Source organism: Manis javanica, chromosome 1 (assembly GCF_040802235.1).
Source record: "Manis javanica isolate MJ-LG chromosome 1, MJ_LKY, whole genome shotgun sequence".
Taxonomy (NCBI): Eukaryota; Metazoa; Chordata; class Mammalia; order Pholidota; family Manidae; genus Manis; species Manis javanica.
In genome coordinates, this window is record NC_133156.1 from 198,483,448 (window position 1) to 198,505,716 (window position 22,269).

The window sequence follows — 22,269 nt, forward strand, 5'->3', positions numbered from 1 at the left end:
TTCTGTTCACAATAGCTAAGCTCATGCTTCTTCATCTGAAAAGTACGGTTTTAATTAAACCGTATTATACAGTGCCACTTTGACCCTGAAACATCTTAAAATTAGTGTTTTCCAACCTGAGGAATCAGGTAAATAGAACCTTATGGGGTTGAGTGTGTGGAGAATCCTAGAGAAGAGAGAGCTAAAAAAGGGGATCCCCTAATTCTGAGTTTGAATCTGCATATGTCCTGAGCTGAATGCTTTGAATGCACAGGACAAACCCAAATTGTCAAAAACAATATTTGAATTATCACTGAATAAACCCCTTAGTGGCACATTTAATGAGACTAGACCAAAAGCGACATAGCAAAGGCTTTGAGAACTAACTGACATTGGAACCACTGTCTATAGGAGGTGAAACAGAAATTGTAACCTGAAATTAGCTAAGTTATATGCCTGCTAAAATAAACAGAAAAACAAAGATCAGTATTCCTCAAAGAATTATAATAGGTCCCAGAGTCTATACATTACCATTCACAATAACTAGCATATAGTCTAAAATGAAAAGTCAAGAACCAGTAATATATGACTAGTTCCCAAAGGAAAATATAATTAACAGGTGTCAACCCTGAGAAAATGCAGATTTTGGAAATACCAAATATTGAAAGCAGCTGTTACAACTCTACTTTATGAGTCATACACACTTGAAATAAATGGAGAGGTAGAAATCCTCAGCCGAGAAAAGCTATCAAAAAGAAACAAGATGAAATTTAGTAACTGAAAAATATCTGAAATAAAAAAATCTACTTCATGGGTTCCATAACAGAATGGAATTGACAGAAGAAAGAGACCTTTAACTTGGAGATAGACCAATAGAAATTATTTAAACAGAAGGACAGAGAGAAAAAAGATTGGGGGGTAAAAAAAAAAGAACAGAGCTTCAGGACCCTGAGGGATAATATCAACAGGTGACATTCATGTCATTAGAATCCAGAAGGAGAGGAGAGATTGGTGCAGGTGCAGAAAAATTATAAACTAATAATGGCCCAAAACTTCCCAAACTTGGATGAATACATACATTATAGATTTAGAAAGTTCAGTAAGCTAATTAATACAAGGTAAAGCGAAAGAAAAGCATGCTCAAAAGTAATCAGACTGCTGAAAACTAAAAGCAAAGCAGCAGCAGTGTGGTATATAGTGGTCCTTGGTTACAGGTATGAGCTAAGGTTTGTGCTTTGCTCCTCTTGGAAATTTTGCTCTACGAAGTGGCCCTATAGAACATGTTTGGGGGCATTAAAAGGGCTTATCATATCTTTTCTTCCACATAGAAATTTATAATTGGACCAAATGTATGCTTTATTAGTAAGGTAGGCTTTTGGTAAGAAAAGTCGTTGGAAGGTACTGTTAACCAACAGATAAAGAGCTTAAACAACAAAGTGCCTGTTTTATGAAGGCACATTCCCCTAGTCTTTCTAATTGAATTTTCATGTGCCTGTGATGCATGGCCATAGACTTAAATATGATACATCTTTGCCATTATTACCCATAGTGTTGTGGGGAATTTAATTGGAGGGGAAACCTTTCCCAAAGGACTAAATCTAAAAGATTGTAGCATTATAATCACATGTGCTCACATTTCGTGTGATATATTAAGGAGTTGTCTTAAGTATAGTTTGCACAATTTTTGGCCTATAGTAGGAAAATATCAAGGTTAATTTTCTTTTCCCTGCCATCTTCCATTTATCTAGAAAACAATATCAATTACATGTAATGCAAAAATCATTTGATTATTTTGGGACTCTGTGTAACACTTTGCTGATCCATCAAGAAAATTGTCCTCTTCCTGGTAGGCTTTGTTGTTCTATATCAAGAGGGTAGTATAGCCAAGTGTCTAGGGAAAAAAATCAAAATAGAAATATTTGTTAATTTTATGTTATTTCTTTCAATATGTATTCATTTTAAAATTTGAATTCTCTAGATTTGCATACCTCAGAATTAATTAGAATTACCATTTAAAAACAACTAGTTGCATATAATTTTCATGCAAAAGTAACTGTTATGTGCTATTGCTTTTTAATGAAACAATGTATGAATTTCCTATGAATATTTACCGATTATTAATAGGAATTTAAGTCTTGATCATAATAATTGTACCAGAAAACTTGGAAGACTCCATTTTCCAAAATTGTTAGATATTCAGATTTTCAGAGTTTGGTAATAGGTAAGTTTAGTGGTGTAAGTTTGGAGATTTTATTTTTATAACAACAGTGTCTTGGTACAGTAATGTTAGTTTGGTATAAGATTGGTATGAAAATATTTAATCAACACTGACTTTAGGTATTAATGAGTCAAAAACGTTTATTTTCTTATTTGTATATTTTCTGGTATTTCTCTGAGATCTAGAAATTTAGTATTTGTGGCCCTTGCACTACTGGCTTGTTATGTTCTAGTAAATTTTTATCTGCTTTTACAAATAGTACAATCAATATCAAAAGATGATGAAAGGAGTAAATATAAATAATGGCTCTGAGTTTTAAGTTTTCCCTTCTTTATTGTTCTATTCAGCTGATTTAACTTTTTGCTCAAAATTAGTATTCTGAAACATTTTGCTGGATATCCCTTTGAGAGAATGAGCTTCCATTGAAGCAGTGACCTTTAGCTCTACTCACTACTCTGAGGCATGATGGAAGGTGTCCTTGGGGGCTAAAATATAAACAGTAGCAGTATTATGAAAGCTAGTCTTTCAAGGGCACAGTTGAGTAATTCAACTCAAATGAGAAAATACAAGAAAAAGACTCCTTTAACTGGAATGGGTGAAGGAGGAGGAAAGCTAAGAAATTTTAGGACAATTTGAACAAATATTAATGCCTTTTATATATAATTATAGAGATCATGGCTTAGCTGACCTGATTTTGGCTGCCTTTCTAGGTGATATTGATCATGGTTATCACATTAGTTTCATAGAAGTCATTGTATCCATTCTTGTCATCATGTCATACATGGGTACATCTGACACGACCTAATGTCTTCATTTTGTTTTCAGCTGGTGAAAACATTCAGTAAATTTCATTCAGTAAAACTTATGATATGGCATTTGATAATTCAGCTTGATAATTTGACAATTCAGTTGGTTAGATGTCTTTGTTGGCTAATTGAAAATAAAACGATCAACATGTTTGCCCATTTGTATTTGTTTAAAATATATCTTGTTAACATATTGAATTTCCTTTTGTTGTGCTATTTTTACCTGGATATTTTAATGCATATTTTTGAACTTCAGAGAGCAGAATGATGGACTAGACACTGCTTTTTTTAGTTGTTAACCTCTCCACTTTCTTAATATCTGATGATTTTTACTGTTTATATAATGTGTAGTCTCTTATTGTGTCACAGTTCTTAATATTATGTTAAAATATGATGGACTATTTCTTTTTAATCTCTAAGAGTTTAAGAGTTTTTTTGATTCTTCCTCAGGTCTCTGGAGAAAATTTAAGTGTCAAGAGAAATGCAGTTGACCCTTGAACAACATGGGGGTTAGGGAAGCTGACCCCCTGCACAGTCGTAAATCCATGTATAACTTCTGACTCCCCAAAAACTTCACTACTAATAGCCTGCTCTTGACTGGAAGCCTTATCAATAATATAAACAGTTGATTAACAGTTTGTATATGTATTATATACTATATTCTTATAATAAAGAGAAAAATGTTTATTTTTAATTGGTGCAAATTTGCAAAAAATTTTCCAGTGTATTTACTGAAAAGAAAAATGTGTATAAGTGGATCCACACAGTTCAAATCAGTGTTGTTCAAGGGTCAACTGTACTTACGTATGCTCATGTAATTTGTATTTTTTTTTTTTTTTTTTTTTTTTGAGAGGGCATCTCTCATATTTATTGATCAAATGGTTGTTAACAACAATAAAATTCAGTATAGGGGGGTCAATGCTCAATGTACAATCATTAATCCATCTCAAGCCTAATTCTCGTCAGTCTCCAATCTTCTGAAGCATAACGAACAAGATCTTACATGGTGAACGAATTCTTACAGAGTGAATAAATTCTTACATGGTGAACAGTACAAGGGCAGTCATCACAGAAACTTTCGGTTTTGATCATGCAATATGACCTATAAACCATCAGGTCAAATATGAATATTCATTTGATTTTTGTACTTGATTTATATGTTGATCCCACATTTCTCCTATTATTATTATTATTTTTATTTTTAATAAAATGCTGAAGTGGTAGGTAGATGCAAGATAAAGGTAGAAAACATAGTTTAGTGCTGTAAGAAGGCAAATGTAGATGATCAGATGATCAGGTGTGTGCCTATGGACTAAGTATTAATCCAGGCTAGACAAGGGCAGCAAGACATCCACGGATGCAGAAGATTTCTCTCAAAGCAGGGGGGGTGAGGTTCTGAGCCTCACCTCTGTTGATCCCCAAATTCTCACCTGATGGCCCCCCTGCGACTGTGCCTGTCTTAGGTTGTTCCTCCCTTGAGGAATCTTACCCGTCTCTGGCTAACCAGTCATCTTCCGGGGCCATACAGGGAAATGTAAAGTTGGTAAGTGAGAGAGAAGCCATATTGTTTGCAAAGGTTAGCTTTTTACTTCTTTGCAGATTTATGCCCTGTGGCTTCTATGCCCAGCACTTGTCTCGAGGTATCTTTACCACCTGGAGGAATTATGATACTCGGTAAATTCGATATGAGGCACGAATTCTATTTAAAGTTTGTAATTAGGAAGGAAGAAGAAAAGCTATAGATGTAGCATATGAAGGAAACTTGGGAGGATTGATTATTTCTTTGACATATCTTCTTGTATAGTACCTTAAGTATGTATAGGTTTTAAACTACTAACTAATTTGCACACACATATTGACATAATAGGAATACGGTGACATAAACAAAGCAAATCTATAATTACCAGCCATCTCCAGTGAAGCCAAGAAAACCATTTAGGCACCCTAGGCATTTGTGAAAATTTATCTATGATATGATGGATATTTTCCAACTGTACTTGAACCATCAGACAAATTAAAGCAGCCCATTTCTGGGATCTGTTCACATCCCATATGTTCTTTTAACCATAGATAGTCTATAGTCATGAGATTTTGGGGTGCTACAACTTGCACCCCTCCCAACTCCTGGTTGAGTTCCAACAGTACAGATCCAGTCAAATTCGTTGTCTCACTGTATGCACATGCCAGCCTAGACATCTCCCTCCTCCTTCTTATGGCAAGTCCAGGAGATGGTGGGCTGGATGCAGCCACAACCGCAGCATCGTCCGGATCCCTGTGGAGGCTTTTTGATGATCATCCCCCGGCACGAGTCCTCCAGAGAGTGCTGATGCCGGAAGCTCCTCCTCATATCGTATCTTAGTTCATTTTCTGGGTATCCAAGCTAGGCCTTGATCTTCTGCGTAGAAACAAACAGACCCTTTGCCCACACTTTGACATGCCCTCTATACCACTGTGCAGAACTCATTGGAGGTCAGCACACAGTAACTGCTTTTTTTTTTTTTTTTTAATTAAGAGAAAGGAATATTATCAGAAAAGAGTACCTCCATAGCTGATCATCTGACACCCTTTAAGTGATCAACATTAAGGATATTTAAAGCATGCGTTGATCTTTGATTTACCAATAGTTTTATCCTGTTAAGGAGTAATCCCCCTTTTCTTTCTTTCTTTCTTTTTTTTTTTTTTTTTAATTTTTAATCTACACTTACATGAAGAATACTATGTTTACTATGCTCTCTCCTATATCAGGTCCCCCCCTAACAACCACATTACGGTTACTGTCCATCAGCTTAGCAAAATGTTGTGGAGTCACTACTTGTCCTCTCTGTGTTGTGCAGCCCACCCTCCCCTTTCTCCCTCCCCCCATGCATGCTAATCTTAATACCCCCCTTCTTCTTCACCCCCCTTATCCCTGGCTGGCCACCCATCCTACCCAGTTCCTTTCCCTTTGGTACCTGTTAGTCCATTTTTGGGTTCTGTAATTCTGCTGCTGTTTTGTTCCTTCAGTTTTTCCTTTGTTCCTATACTCCTCAGATGAGTGAAATCATTTGGTATTTCTCTTTCTCCGCTTGGCTTATTTCACTGAGCATAATACTCTCCAGCTCCATCCATGTTGCTGCAAATGGTTGGATTTTTCCACTTCTTATGGCTGAGTAGTATTCCATTGTGTATATGTACCACATCTTCTTTATCCATTCATCTACAGATGGACATTTAGGTTGCTTCCAATTCTTGGCTATTGTAAATAGTGCTGCGATAAACATAGGAGTGCATCTGTCTTTCTCAAACTTGATTGCTGCGTTCTTAGGGTAAATTCCTAGGAGTGGAATTCCTGGGTCAAATGGTAGGTCTGTTTTGAGCATTTTGATGCACCTCCATACTGCTTTCCACAATGGTTGAACTAATTTACATTCCCACCAGCAGTGTAGGAGGGTTCCCCTTTCTCCACAGCCTCGCCAACATTTGTTGTTGTTTGTCTTTTGGATGGCAGCTATCCTTACTGGTGTGAGGTGATACCTCATTGTAGTTTTAATTTGCATTTCTCTGATAATTAGCGATGTGGAGCATCTTTTCATGTGTCTCTTGGCCATCTGTATTTCTTTTTTGGAGAACTGTCTGTTCAGTTCCTCTGCCCATTTTTTAATTGGGTTATTTGTTTTTTGTTTGTTGAGGCGTGTGAGCTCTTTATATATTCTGGACGTCAAGCCTTTATCAGATCTGTCATTTTCAAATATATTCTCCCATACTGTAGGGTTCCTTTTTGTTCTATTGATGGTGTCTTTCGCTGTACAGAAGCTTTTCAGCTTAATGTAGTCCCACTTGCTCATTTTTGCTGTTGTTTTCCTTGCCCGGGGAGATATGTTCAAGAAGAGATCACTCATGTTTATGTCTAAGAGGTTTTTGCCTATGTTTTTTTCCAAGAGTTTAATGGTTTCGTGACTTACATTCAGGTCTTTGATCCATTTTGAGTTTACCTTTGTATATGGGGTTAGACAATGGTCCAGTTTCATTCTCCTACATGTAGCTGTCCAGTTTTGCCAGCACCATCTGTTGAAGAGACTATCATTTTGCCATTGTATGTCCATGGCTCCTTTATCAAATATTAATTGACCATATATGTTTGGGTTAATTTCTGGGGTCTCTAATCTGTTCCACTGGTCTGTGGCTCTGTTCTTGTGCCAGTACCAAATTGTCTTGATTACTATGGCTTTGTAGTAGAGCTTGAAGTTGGGGAGTGAGATCCCCCCTACTTTATTCTTCTTTTTCAGGATTGCTTTGGCTATTCGGGGTCTTTGGTGTTTCCATATGAATTTTTGAATTATTTGTTCCAATTCATTGAAGAATGTTGCTGGTAATTTGAGAGGGATTGCATCAAATTTGTATATTGCTTTCGGCAGGATGGCCATTTTGACGATATTAATTCTTCCTAGCCATGAGCATGGGATGAGTTTCCATTTATTAGTGTCCCCTTTAATTTCTCTTAAGAGTGACTTGTAGTTTTCAGAGTATAAGTCTTTCACTTCCTTGGTTAGGTTTATTCCTAGGTATTTTATTCTTTTTGATGCAATGGTGAATGGAATTGTTTTCCTGATTTCTCTTTCTATTGATTCGTTGTTAGTGTATAGGAAAGCTACAGATTTCTGTGTGTTGATTTTGTATCCTGCAACTTTGCTGTATTCCGATATCAGTTCTAGTAGTTTTGGAGTGGAGTCTTTAGGGTTTTTTATGTACAGTATCATATCATCTGCAAATAGTGACAGTTTAACTTCTTCTTTACCAATCTGGATTCCTTGTATTTCTTTGTTTTGTCTGATTGCCGTGGCTAGGACCTCCAGTACTATGTTAAATAACAGTGGGGAGAGTGGGCATCCCTGTCTGGTTCCCGATCTCAGTGGAAATGCTTTCAGCTTCTCGCTGTTCAGTATAATGCTGGCTGTGGGTTTATCATATATGGCCTTTATTATGTTGAGGTACTTGCCCTCTATTCCCATTTTGCTGAGAGTTTTTATCATGAATGGATGTTGAATTTTGTCAAATGCTTTTTCAGCATCTATGGAGATGATCATGTGGTTTTTGTCTTTCTTTTTGTTGATGTGGTGGATGATGTTGATGGATTTTCGAATGTTGTACCATCCTTGCATCCCTGGGATGAACCCCACTTGGTCATGGTGTATGATCCTTTTGATATACTGTTGAATTCTGTTTGCTAATATTTTATTGAGTATTTTTGCATCTACGTTCATCAGGGATATTGGTCTGTAATTTTCTTTTTTGGTGGGGTCTTTGCCTGGTTTTGGTATTAGGGTGATGTTGGCTTCATAGAATGAGTTTGGGAGTATTCCCTCTTCTTCTATTTTGTGGAACACTTTAAGGAGAATGGGTATTATGTCTTCTCTGTGTGTCTGATAAAATTCCGAGGTAAATCCGTCCGGCCCCGGGGTTTTGTTCTTGGGTAGTTTTTTGATTACTGTTTCAATTTCTTTGCTTGTAATTGGTTTGTTTAACTTTTGTGTTTCTTCCTTGGTCAGTCTTGGGAGGTTGTATTTTTCTAGGAAGTTGTCCATTTCTTCTAGGTTTTCCAGCTTGTTGGCATATAGGTTTTCATAGTAGTCTTTAATAATTCTTTGTATTTCTGTGGAGTCTGTCGTGATTTTTCCATTCTCATTTCTGATTATGTTGATTTGTGTTGACTCTCTTTTTCTCTTAATAAGTTGGGCTAGAGGCTTATCTATTTTGTTTATTTTCTCAAAGAACCAGCTCTTGGTTTCGTTGATTTTTGCTATTGTTTTATTCTTCTCAATTTTGTTTATTTCTTCTCTGATCTTTATTATGTCCCTCCTTCTGCTGACTTTAGGCCTCATTTGTTCTTCTTTTTCCAGTTTCGATAATTGTGATGTTAGACTATTCATTTGGGATTGTTCTTCCTTCTTCAAGTGTGCCTGGATTGCTATATACTTTCCTCTTAAGACTGCTTTCGCTGCATCCCACAGAAGTTGGGGCTTAGTGTTGTTGTTGTCATTTGTTTCTATATATTCCTTGATCGCTATTTTGATTTGTTCATTGATCCATTGATTATTTAGTAGCATGTTGTTAAGCCTCCATGTGTTTGTGAGCCTTTTTGTTTTCTTTGTAGAATTTATTTCTACTTTCATACCTTTGTGGTCTGAAAAATTGGTTGGTAGAATTTCAATATTGTGGAATTTACTGAGGCTCTTTTTATGAGCTAGTATGTGGTCCATTCTGGAAAATGTTCCATGTGCACTTGAGAAGAATGTATATCCTGTTGCTTTTGGATGTAAAGTTCTATAGATGTCTATTAGGTCCATCTGTTCTAGTGTGTTGTTCAGTGCCTGTGTGTCTTTACTTATTTTCTGCCCGGTGGATCTATCCTTTGGGGTGAGTGGTGTGTTGAAGTCTCCTACAATGAATGCATTGCAGTCTATTTCCCTCTTTAGTTCTGTTAGTATTTGCTTCACATATGCTGGTGCTCCTGTATTGGGTGCATATATATTTAGAATGGTTATATCCTCTTGTTGGACTAAGCCCTTTATCATTATGTAGTGGCCTTCTTTATCTCTTGTTACTTTCTTTGTTTTGAAGTCTATTTTGTCTGATATTAGTACTGCAACCCCTGCTTTCTTCTCACTGTTGTTTGCCTGAAATATGTTTTTCCATCCCTTGACTTTTAGTCTATGCTTATCTTTGGGTTTAAGGTGAGTTTCTTGTAAGCAGCATATAGATGGGTCTTGCTTTTTTATCCATTCTATTACTCTATGTCTTTTGATTGGTGCATTAAGTCCATTTACATTTAGGGTGACTATTGAAAGATATGTACTTATTGCCATTGCAGGCTTTAGATTCGTGGTTACCAAAGGTTCAAGGTTAGCTTCTTTAGTATCTTACTGCCTAACTTAGCTCGCTTATTGAGCTGTTATATACACTGTCTGGAGAGTCTTTTCTTCTCTCCCTTCTTATTCCTCCTCCTCCCTTCTTTATATGTTGTGTGTTTTGTTCTGTGCTCTTTTTAGGGGTGCTCCCATCTAGAGCAGTCCCTGTAGGATGCCCTGTAGAGGTGGTTTGTGGGAAGCAAATTCCCTCAGCTTTTGCTGGTCTGGGAATTGTTTGATCCCACCATCATATTTAAATGATAGTCGTGCTGGATACAGTATCCTTGGTTCAAGGCCCTTCTGTTTCATTGCATTAAGTATATCATGCCATTCTCTTCTGGCCTGTAGGGTTTCTGTTGAGAAGTCTGATGTTAGCCTGATTGGTTTTCCTTTATAGGTGACCTTTTTCTCTCTAGCTGCCTTTAAAACTCTTTCCTTGTCCTTGATCCTTGCCATTTTAATTATTATGTGTCTTGGTGTTGTCCTCCTTGGATCCTTTCTGTTGGGGGTTCTGTATAATTCCATGGTCTGTTCGATTATTTCCTCCCCCAGTTTGGGGAAGTTTTCAGCAATTATTTCTTCAAAGACACTTTCTATCCCTTTTCCTCTTTCTTCCTCTTCTGGTATCCCTATAATACGAATGTTTTTCCTTTTGTATTGGTCACATATTTCTCTTAGTGTTGTTTCATTCCTGGAGATCCTTTTATCTCTCTCTATGTCAGCTTCTATACGTTCCTGTTCTCTGGCTTCTATTCCTTCAATGGCCTCTTGCATCTTATCCATTCTGCTTATAAATCCTTCCAGGGATTGTTTCACTTCTGTGATCTCTTTCCTGACATCTGTGATCTCCTTCCGGACTTCATCCCACTGCTCTTGCATTTTTCTCTGCATCTCATCCCACTGCTCTTGCATTTTTCTCTGCATCTCATCCCATTGCTCTTGCATTTTTTTCTGCATCTCTGTCAGCATGTTCATGATTTTTATTTTGAATTCTTTTTCAGGAGGACTAGTTAGGTCTGTCTCCTTCTCAGGTGTTGTCTCTGTGATCTTTGTCTGCCTGTAGTTTTGCCTTTTCATGGTGATAGAGATAGTCTGCAGAGCTGGTACAAGTGACCGCTGGAAGAGCTTCCCTTCTTGTTGGTTTGTAGCCTTTTCCTGGGAGAATAGCGACCTCTAGTGGCTTGTGCTGGGCAGCTGTGCGCAGACAGGGCTTCTGCTTCCTGCCCAGTTGCTTTGGGGTTTATCTCCACTGTTGCTGTGGGCTTGGCCTGGCTGGGGCTGTTCCTCCAAAATGGTGGAGCCCCGTTAGAGGGGGAGCAGCCAGGAGACTATTTATCTCCGTAAGGGGCCTCTGTGCTCCCTGCTGCCCAGGGGGTTAGAGTGCCCAGAGATCCCCAGATTCCCTGCTTCTGGTCTAAGTGACCTGTCCTGCCCCTTTAAGATTTCCAAAAAGCACTCTCCAAACCAAAACAACAACAGCAACAATGAGAGAGGGAACAGAAAGGAAAAAAAAAAGAAAAAACACGCGATTTTTTTTTTTTCCTCAGGTGCCGGTCCCAGGCACCCGCGCACTGGTCCTGCTGCCCTGTCTCCCTAGCACCAGGGTCCCTGTCCTTTCAAGGCTTCCAAAAAGCACCCACCCACCGGTCCCGCAGGGAAGGAACGCTCAATATTCTTGGTCCTCAGGCACTGGTCCCACGCACCCGCTCACCAGTCCCGCCGCCCTGCCTCCCTAGCACCGGGGTCCCTGTCCCTTCAAGGCTTCCAAAAAGCACTTGGCAAAAAGAGAGAAAAAAAAGGGGAAAAACGCGCGATTTCTTCCGTCCTCAGGTGCTGGTCTCAGGCACCCACCCACCGGTCCCACAGGGAAAAATGTGGGATATTCTTTGTCCTCAGGTGCCGGTCCCAGGCACCCGCTCACCAGTCCCGCTGCCCTGCCTCCCTCGCACCGGGGTCCCTGTCCCTTTTAGGCTTCCAAAAAGCACTCGCAGAAAAGAGAAAAAAAAAAAGGGGAAAAACGCGCGATTTCCTCTGTCCTCAAGTGCCGGTCTCAGGCACCCGCCCACCGGTCCCGCAGGGAAAAACTGGGGATATTCTTTGTCCTCAGGCGCCGGTCCCAGCCACCCGCTCACCAGTCCCGCCACCGTGCCTCCCTAGCACTGGGGTCCCCGTCCCTTCAAGGCTTCCAAAAAGCGCTTGCCAAAAAGAGAAAAAAAAAAAAAAGGGGAAAAACGCGCGACCTCCTCCGTCCTCAGGCACCGGTCTCAGGCACCCGCCCCCAGGTCTCGCAGGGAGAAACGCGGGATATTCTTTGTCCTCCGGCGCCGTTCCCAGGCACCTCCTCACCGGTCCCGCCACCCTGCCTCCCCAGCAACGGGGGCCCCGTCCCTCTAAGGCTTCCAAAAAGCGCTCGCCAAAGAAAAAAACTGCTCCGGTTTCTCTCCACCCGCCGGGAGCCGGGGGGAGGGGCGCTCGGGTCCCGCCGGGCTGGGGCTTGTATCTTACCCCCTTCACAAGGCGCTGGGTTCTTGCAGGTGTGGATGTGGTCTGGATGTTGTCCTGTGTCCTGTGGTCTCTATTTTAGGAAGATTTTTCTTTGTTATATTTTCATAGCTCTATGTGTTTTTGGGAGGAGATTTCCACTGCTCTACTCACGCCGCCATCTTGGCTCCCGCCTCATGTAATTTGTATTTTAACCAAAGATTATCTAAGCCCAATGGTCTTTTGTTGCTCATTGACATAATAATCAAGGTCATATAGATCACTGAAGTTGCTTGTGTTTCTGGAAGTTTGCACATATATTTGAGACCTTCTTAATAGCCTTCTCAGAAACTCAGGGCATGCTGGCAGAGTTCTGTCTTCTAGTTTATTTTCTGTTTATTATTAGCCATATAAATGGTAGTTTTGTTGGGAAAGTGTCTCTAATGTAGTACCAGGCTGTTTCACGTGTGTTTTAGGAGTATGCTTTTGTCTCTTCTAACACACAAGTCAATGTGATAATTAGGAGAATTTTAGAGCTGGGTTTTCAAAGTGTGTTTTGTAGAATAGTAATTCTATAGATTATTAGTGATATTACATGTGATAAAAGAGGTTCTATAATTAAGTTTGGAAAACAGAGTTAAGCAATGTTAAATAGGGCATTTCTAAAGGGCTTCTAGAATTTTTCTTATGGTGGTGTTTTGTAAATTCCTAAGAGGGAATGAGTCTGCAGAAGTTTGAAAAGTTTGGAAACATAGGATGAACTTATGTTTATAGTATGTATACTATTATTTCTGTGTTTTAGACTTTTTGCAGTTTTATACTCTTTATTATGCTTTTTTTCCAGATTAATGATAATACCCATTGCTTTAATTTCAAAGACATTTTTTCTAAAAGGTATCTGGAGGTTGAAGAAAACATTTGAGTATACTGTTTGAAAATGTAACTAGCATACTGTTTAAAAATAAAAATAAGTTTAGCCTATATTTTTCCCTTTTCTGGACTCAGTGTATGCTATATAGGGTTTCTCAAATATTTTCATTATGGTGAACTTTGGCAGTTTTCAAATCATATGTGTTTACAGGTGTAACTGAGGGCATGGTTTTCATATTGATCACTAAAGAGACTAGTGTTCCATGGAACATATTTTGGAAAAGATAGGTCAGCCTTAAGATATTCCTCAATTTGACTATTTCGTGAAGTGTTCAGTTATTGTAATAGAGAATTCAGATATATGCTGTGTCACATTCACTGTTAGATTTTGGTTTGCTATTATCATTCCAGTTCTACCAGTTACTGGCTCCATGATTAAACTTCAATTTGCATCTGGAATGGAGATAATAATAGAACTTACATTTTAGGGTTGTTGTAAGGATTAAGGCAAATTTTCCATGTAACACATTTCATGTAGTGCCTGGTACAGTATAAATACTCAGTGAAGTTTGTTCTTTTAGGGAATTACACATGCACATGTTCCTGTCATAGTAGTGGATGGTTTGTCTTTTGGTCTTTCTCTTTAATTTTTTTTAGCAGGAGCCACATGTCTAGGGGCTGTACTGAAATTTAATAAGAAAGCCTCTCAGTTTTGTAGTTTTTTTCTAAACAAAATGGCTAGAGAGCCTATCGGTAGCGCTTAATCTAGCAGGGTGCATTTAGGTCTCACATATCTACCTTCGTGTTCTGTAGTAATAGTCTGTCCTCTTTAAGAGCTAAGTCGGTAGGAGCTAAAGTAGCTCTGGTTAGGCTATTGATGGTTTCAAAGCACTTGAGAGAAAAAGTTACACCTGTAAACACAAATGCCTTGAAAACTGCCAAAGTTCTTGATAACATTTGCAGTGAGCAACGTCTTGCTTTTCTCATAATTTACCTGCATATTTATTAGAACATATTCAACCATCCATGTGTAGCTTGTCTGTTCTATAGTGGAATCAGGCAGTAATAACTGCAGGCAAAATATTGAGAGCCTGGTTAAATGAAGTTGAAATGTTTGAAATAAATTGGTGGTAACTGTTTAGAACCGTCAGCAGAAATATATCCTTTAGCATTTCTTGTAGTGCAGGACTACTGGCAACAAATTCTCTCAGCTTTCCTCTGTCTGAAAAGAGCCAGAGGAAAAAATACAGTGCTGTTTTCAAGAACAGTAATATGAATGATGGACTTCTCACCAGGAACAAATAGGAAGATGGTAGAGAACAAAGTTATAATTTTTATAATGAAATTTTAGACTTAACAGATTTTTGTTTTCTAATTGCTGTGCAAATAATTAAAAGTAAAGAGACTGCTATTTAATCTTTTAACTAAAGAACAGAAGCACAAATTGGGGAATAAATGATACAGATTTATAAAAATGTATATGGGTTAGGTGATATTTTACTTATGTATGTAGTACTTTAATTGCTTTAGAACCATGATTACAAGTTCTAGAACTTAAGTCTTGGGAAGTAGGTGGTCTCACATGACAATAATTTAAACATTTTATACTTGTTTTATCTATAATTTTTATGTTATTTATTTAGACTGTATAATACTATGATTAATGAAATATATTTCTTTTTAATCCATAGTTTAAATTAAGTCTAACAGGTTACACTTAATAGCACTTTCAAGGGGAGAATAATTCTATTCTTGTATGTTTTCTTTCAGTTATCTACATAGTGAACATGCATGTTTACTGAGTTTTATTACAGTTAAAATTATACCATAAATGACTTTTAAATGGTCATATAACTATATAAATATAGTTTTTTATAACTGTATTATAGTTTGTGCTTATCCAAAAGATAAAAAAATCCTTTTTGCACAGTATGTTAACTATAATAGTATAACAGACTTTAAAAAGAAAGAAATTAAGTAAATGTTCAGCATTCCCAAGATTTATGTTCATTACATTTTATTTTAATTTTATTATACTTTACATTTTTTGTATTTTATTACATTTTATTTTACTAATACTTATTTATGCAGTGCTAGTTCTGTGTGCCAGAAAGGCTAAGTAATTTGCTCAGAGTCACACAGCTTATTTAGTGGCTGTGCAGGTTGGCTCCAGAATCTGTGCTCCTTATAACTTTGCTATGATATTTCTTTTCATCTTAAAATTAGTCTTCTCAAAAAAGGGTTATACTTAATCAGTTTAACCTCAACTTACCAGTATTGGATGATAATTTTTTTAAAAAAGGGAACCAATTTAATAGGTGTAAAATGATGTAATTTTATTCTGTAAAGGAACTTGATAAAGATTAGTTTAAAAATATAAAGTTGTAGAAGTTAAATTATTGTTCATACAAAAGTTTTTGTATGTCATCATTTTTACTATAAGGAATTTAAAAGTAAGAGGGAAATTGATTAAGGCTATTGCTAAAGGAGATGGTATCTTGGGGTTATTCCTAGAATGAGTCATCTGTCTTTAGGGACTGATCAAATTGCTTATTAACTATTTTTGGCAAGTATTTATAGTAGCAATACTTACTTGTGCAAAATACCAAGGGTTTGTTATAATTTTAAAGATTATTTATTTAAGATGAATGTTTTAAATTTAAGGGCACTACCTATACGTAGTTGAAAACATATATGTATATGCAGGAGAATGTAAATTAAAAAGGCAAACCGTCCTTTTCTCCTAGTTCCTTAGTCTCATCCATTAGACCATCCTCTATCCTATCTGCCATTCTTATCGTCTATCTGTATTACTATTAACTATTTATAAGAAATATTTTCTAATGTAAAAATCTAACATTTCTTTCTTTTTTTGTGGTGGAGCTGCAAATTCTTTGGAATTGTGAATATTCTTTTGAAATATGGAGCCCAGCTAAATGAACTTCATTTGTCATACTGCCTGAAGTATGAGAAGTTTTCATTATTTCGTTACTTTTTGAAGAAACGTTGCCCATTGGCACCGTGGAGCCATATACCTGAATTTATAAATCATGCAATTAAAGCACAGACAAAATACAAGGAATGGTTGCCATCTCTCTTACTTGCTGGATTTGACCCACTGAATCTACTATGCAGTTCTTGGTAAGAAATCCTACCATAGTGGACCTTACCCTTTTTGAGTGAATATACTGCCTTTAATTTCTTCCAATTTCTTGACATCCCTGTGTTGGGAGGAGGGTATATGTTTTTTGCCTATGATGGCTGGGGGTTGGGGGGATGGGATGCAAATACCAAGTCTTAATGTAAGGATAGAGTCCTACAAAAAGATCAGAGGTGACTGGAAGAGTAAAAGGGGATGGATGCCTGTGAACTCTTCCGAGAGGGACTGTTCTTCTACTTAGGCCATCCTCATGCTTCTCTTAAAATGCCTGTGACAGAATTGTTGTGCTGCTTTGGAGATTTTTGTCATCCCTTAGATAACTAGATTAAATAGTTCTGCCCTACAGCATCTTGTCTATTTGAACTTTGTCTCCCTTAATAAATACTGATTTCTGAAGTAGCTGAGTATATAATGTTTACTTCATGTAGTTTCTTATAAGGGCAACCCCTACAAGTGATTGTTTATTAAAGTTGATTTAGGATTTTGGGGGGCAGGAAGAGGAAAACTGTTTCTACCAGCCTCCAGCCTTCGTAAAACCTGTTTGTGTCTAGTTGGGGCTGAGAAAGTAATTGTAGCTTTGAGAGAACTCTTTTGCCCTGATAATTCAAATCAAATGAAAGAATAGAATTAAAGTCTCCAGAAAAATTAAGAACATGTGTATTTTACAAAATTTCAATGAAATATCTAGAAGACTTCATTTTTGTGCTTTAGAAACTACCATTCACTAAAACAATGAAATTTTGTGTTTCAGCAGAAAAGTGCTTTGATATCTTATTATTTGAGGTTTTCTTTTCAAAAGACGTTCTCCTTAGGGTTCATGCAAGCAAACGTTGTCCCTACTTGTAAATTTAGTTTGCATTTCTGGGATTCTTTCCTCCATGTGGTGGCTTCTCCATCTGTATGTGAAGAACAGGTCTTTATTTAGTGGGATCCCAGTGTCTACCTTTTTATTACGTCTGCTATTGTATAAAATTCAGGAATTTTCACTAATCAGAGGTTTTATGCTCAAGGGCTGTCATCCCTTTCTGATATGAAGTGCTTCAAATATATGATTTCTAAGGAAAAGCAGCTGGTTTGAGGAATATAGAAGTAAAAGCAGAGTTCAAGTACATGTTCTGATCTCTACTTTTTTAAATAGTTTTTGTTTGTTTGTTTGTTTGTTTATAGCTTACCATAGGTTGAGTCCCTGATTGTATATACTTTCTCCCACAGCTGAATAACACATAGTTGTCAGTCAGATGCTCAGTGTTGTAGTTCTCTCTATACCTTTTCAGTAAATTTCACAAAAATCCATTGTATTTTTTACGTAGTTCAATGAAATATAGATTATGGATAATTTATTGAGAAACTGCTGGTTTTTGAGTTATTTGTATATGTATGTTTGCCTTAACAAAGCCTGTTAACATGCATGCGTACACACACACACACACACACACACACACACACACACACACACACACACACACACACACACCCTACTGAGATATAAACACTCGCTAATGAATGCTGTGTCTAGCTATCAACAAAGCTATTTAAGTACTCTTAACATTTTACTTAGTGAATTTTATTGTTGTATCTGGGCTTCTGTCAGCTAGCAGCAGTTGTCCCTCACCACTTTAGGCTTCCCTCCCTGATGGCTGCTGTGAATCCAACCCAACACAGGGCTGTAGACTGCCCTGACAGTGTGTTCCTGTTCTTCTCACCCCACTTAGTGTTGGTCTGCAAGGCACCCACTTTTTTCTCAGTCACACTCCTTGTAGGCCTCTACTGAAGCTACTAACTTGACTTCATATTACTTTCAGCCTTCACACCTCATTCTGGTTTCTAGTTTATTATATTCAGCATGTTGCTTGACATGTAGTAGGAACTATTTTAAGTCTTTTAATGTGTTAACTCATTTAATGTAAAATACAGTAGCTAGATAGAATTATTTTACAGAGGAGGAAATTGAGGCACAGAGTGTTTAATGTATGTGCCTAAGCTCACACAGCTAATTAGTGCTAGAGCTGACTGAGACTTGGGCTCTGTAGTGTGGCTCAGGTCTGTCTTTCTAATCACTGTGCTATGTGTCCACAGGGATAGGGTAGTTATATCACCTAATTTTAGGACCTTAACCCCTTGCCTAACTGGGGAGCAGAGGGGAATCTGTGCCAAACTCTTCTTGTTCCTTCCTACTCCTAAATTAGAAGGAACCTATGCAGTTAAAAAAATTAAGCATGGTCTCATTTCCTTTCTTCCTCAGCCAGCTACATAGACTGCTGGAAGGAGAGGGAATTATTTACTTTTTTCTCCCAGAAGCTCTTGTAAAATATACTGTCCCATCCCCAGTTCTTATCAGGCCCCTTCTCCATGTGAGCAGCCATTTGAGAATTTTTGTGGTAATAAGCCACTGCATATGTGCTACATTTATTGGATGTGTTAGGATAGAAAAGTTAAGCAGTAAGCCACAAATTATTTTGAAGTAAACTGTAAAACTTTCAGCTCTTAACTGAGAATGCCTACTGCATATATTTTACTTGGAAGGAGTAACTTTAGTCACTTTATATTCATTAGGAAAAATACAATGGAAAATTTCACTTTAACAATGAAAATGCTTAACGTGGTCAAATTTTTGTTCACTGATCTTTTATTGAATGGATAAAAGCCAGTGTTTAAACTGAATATGATAAGTGCTTTCTTTGATTAAATATACATTCATAGAGCTGTTTCAAGAAAAATTCTCTCATAAAAATTCCAATATGTTGTTAAAGTAGATTTTAGTTCTATCTTATTTATATCACATGCAGTCTGTTGCTTAATCTTTGTCATGTAAATTATAAATGTCTTGCTAGGTATTGCTTGTCTTAAACAGTCTTAAAAATGTATCTGGCTGAATAATTGCCTGTCACAATATAATCTGCAGAGTTGAAATATTTTTTCGACTTTAAATGAAAGACTAGACCCACCCCTTCCCTAATGCAGTAGGTGAATAATAGAAAGTAAATGTTAGCTGTGCATTTAGTTAATTAAATGTCACTTGTTTATGATTGTACAACTGCTTTGGAGAATGTAATCGTCAATTTAGTATGATAACAGTACATTTGTAGTGGCATTATCAGCATTGGTAAGTAAATTCACCATTATATTAACTAAAGTAATATAAATTGTGTAAACATTTATTTTTCATGTCTGTGTTTAGATAACTGCATAAAAATGGATGTGTTTGGTATACTGTTTGTGTTTGGTCACAGTGAGACTTAAAGGACATTAAAGCAGAAAAATGAAACCATTAAAAAAGAAATAAGGAACCAGAATCAAATAACTTTTTGTGTGGTGTTTCTAGAAAGTCAAGGAGATTGTTTGCTTTTGAATATGTTTTATCATTTTATTTATTCTCAGTATTTCCTGATTAATTGGTATTTCCCTAAGAGTTTCCTGAGAAGTAAAATGTTTTCCTAAGGCATTTGTACTACACATTTTTTTAAGTTCTTCCTTATATATGTTTGCATATAAGAGAATTAAAAATTTGGGAAGTGATTTTCATACTCTGCTGTCATTGCAAGGATACTTTGATCCAGAATTATAAGAAGTAAGTTGTCTTTGAGATGACAAGTTTAGAGTATTATTCAGTGTCTTTCCATTCCTTCTGTTTTTTTTTTCCTTCTTTAGTCCTTGCTCAATAATATCTTCAAAAAAGGGACCATGGAATTTCCATTTTTGCAGTAATTATCAGAGGCCCTAATCATTTTTTTCCTTCAAACAATGCGATGATGTAATCTTGTTAGAATTTAGTTTGACTAGATTAAGCTTTGATTAGATTTCATGTATACAGTGTTATAAGGCCTACTGAAAATATAATACTAAAAATTTTAAGCCAGTTCTAATAATATCAAATATTTATGTAACATTTTGTAGTTTCAAATGTTTATTATATTGTCTCATGTTATTTTCACAAAAAGTCCCCTAAAATAGTTATAGTAAGTATTATCCTCATTTTAGAGACCAGGATCTAGGGCTTAAATAATTTAGGTAACAAGTTTATAAATAGTAGAAGTGGTATTAGAAATCAGAACTTTTCTTAGACCAGTGCTCTTTCTATTAGGACTCAAGTGCTTATAAAATTTGGGAAGTCTCTATTGGGTGGGTTAGGAGGCTCTCTGATGTTATTTTGAAAAAATGGAGAACAATTTCTCTTAAACACCTTCTTTCAGTCCTTAAAGACAAAACTTACTCTAATACATCCTTTAGAGCTGAATCTATAATAAGGAAAGTTCTTGAGAAGAACAGTTGTACAGACCTGGAGATTGGGCAGAAACAAGCCAAATCTGTTGCACACTCATTTAAGGATAGTTGTGGGGGTTTGGGCTTTATCCTTTCAGGACCATTAAATTATGTGTCTGTAAGAATGACCATCTAGATTTGGCAAGATGGTCCTGATGGGAGGCGATAATGGTAAATCTGCTGATGACACTGGTGCTGTCTATCTGTCTGTTCTTACCACAGCTGCTGGGGAATGGTAAAGAAAGTTCCTACCCTTTATAAGAATAGAGATTCCTCTTGTCATCTATAGGACAACTACACAGAGAGTCAGTTCAGTTTCCTGCAGGAACTTGATGATTCTTCATATCCACTGAACTTGCCTCCAGATCATGAATATTTTCTAAGCCCCCGTTTTCTGTCTGCGTTCCACATTAAGTTGTTGCAAGAGTATGTGGTCTTTGTCTCAGAATGAATCCTTGGTGTATTTTGTGTATAATGGTGTGTTAACATCTTGCATATATAGGATTGACTCAGTCAGCGATGACATGCTTATCTTCACTTTGGAGTTCACTAATTGGCGGAGACTTCCTTTGACCGTTGAAAAGTTGCTCTCTGCTCGTGCCTCAAACTCTTCTTGGGCTCTACAGCAACATATTGGTAAGAAAGTACATGTTTTTAAACACCCTTCACTACTTTTTTTCTTTTCTGTAGTTATGTTGTAGTTTCAAGTGATAATAGTCATTGGAGAACATATTTTGATTTGGGCATCATTAGCATTCCCTTTATGTGGGGAAAGGATGGAACCATGCTAATAGATGAGGGGGTAGGCGGGGCTTATAGTAATTTCCTTCAACAAAAATCGTATCTGATTTTATAAGTTTTACCTAAGGAGCACATAAAGAAAAGCAGGTGTTTATGAATATTTTTATTTAATGATATCCTTTTATTTTTAGTAAGGATTATATAAACAAAAGTGAGTTCTAAAAATCCTATAAGTAAATATTTACTTGTTGATCAAAAAATGCTCAACATTTTTCCTCTTTGGAGTGTAGGTAGATTTGTGTTCTCTCTTTAATAATTTATAATCCCTAAAAGGAAATATTACTGTCCTTTATTTATACCTGTTCTTACTGAGTATATGCTGGTGTGTTGATATAACTATGGAAGTGAGCTGAGTGAAAATTCTGTGAATTGATTGATATTTTTAAATGACTGATTTAAGGCAAACTCTTAACTTATTCTCACTTAATAAAAAGGTTTTAAGCTTTTTTAAAAAAGCACACAGGAGAATATTTTATAGAAGAAAACTAGTTTAAATTTAATAATAATATATGCAAAATATTCCTAGTTATTTATTCAGATTTATTTCACTTTATATTTTGTTAACTAGATTATGTCTTAAATTAGGAAAATTATTTCTTCACTGCTATTTTTATATGAAATGTACTCTTCATAAACATGTTGAATAGGATTTTAACAAGTAAATTTATTCATATGTAGACGTATATCTTTTAATTTCTTGGAAAATTATATTTAAGTAAATTTTCTCAATCAAAAACAGACATCCAGGAAAATATGCTGTTGAACTGAGCTGTATTCAAACTGTTAGAGGTTTCTCTTGAGGAAAAAAGT

General features: G+C 36.7%; 1 protein-coding gene across 2 annotated transcripts in view; it reads left to right on the plus strand.

The window, feature by feature from the left end:
• ASB3 (ankyrin repeat and SOCS box containing 3) overlaps nt 1-22,269 on the plus strand; it is a 123,392-nt gene that overhangs the window by 83,892 nt on the left and 17,231 nt on the right. For both annotated transcript variants that reach the window (XM_036991388.2, XM_073213301.1), the window contains exons 8-9: nt 16,122-16,379; nt 21,161-21,294. In XM_036991388.2, the coding sequence (XP_036847283.1) occupies nt 16,122-16,379; nt 21,161-21,294 (392 nt within the window). The remainder of the gene's footprint in view (nt 1-16,121; nt 16,380-21,160; nt 21,295-22,269) is intronic.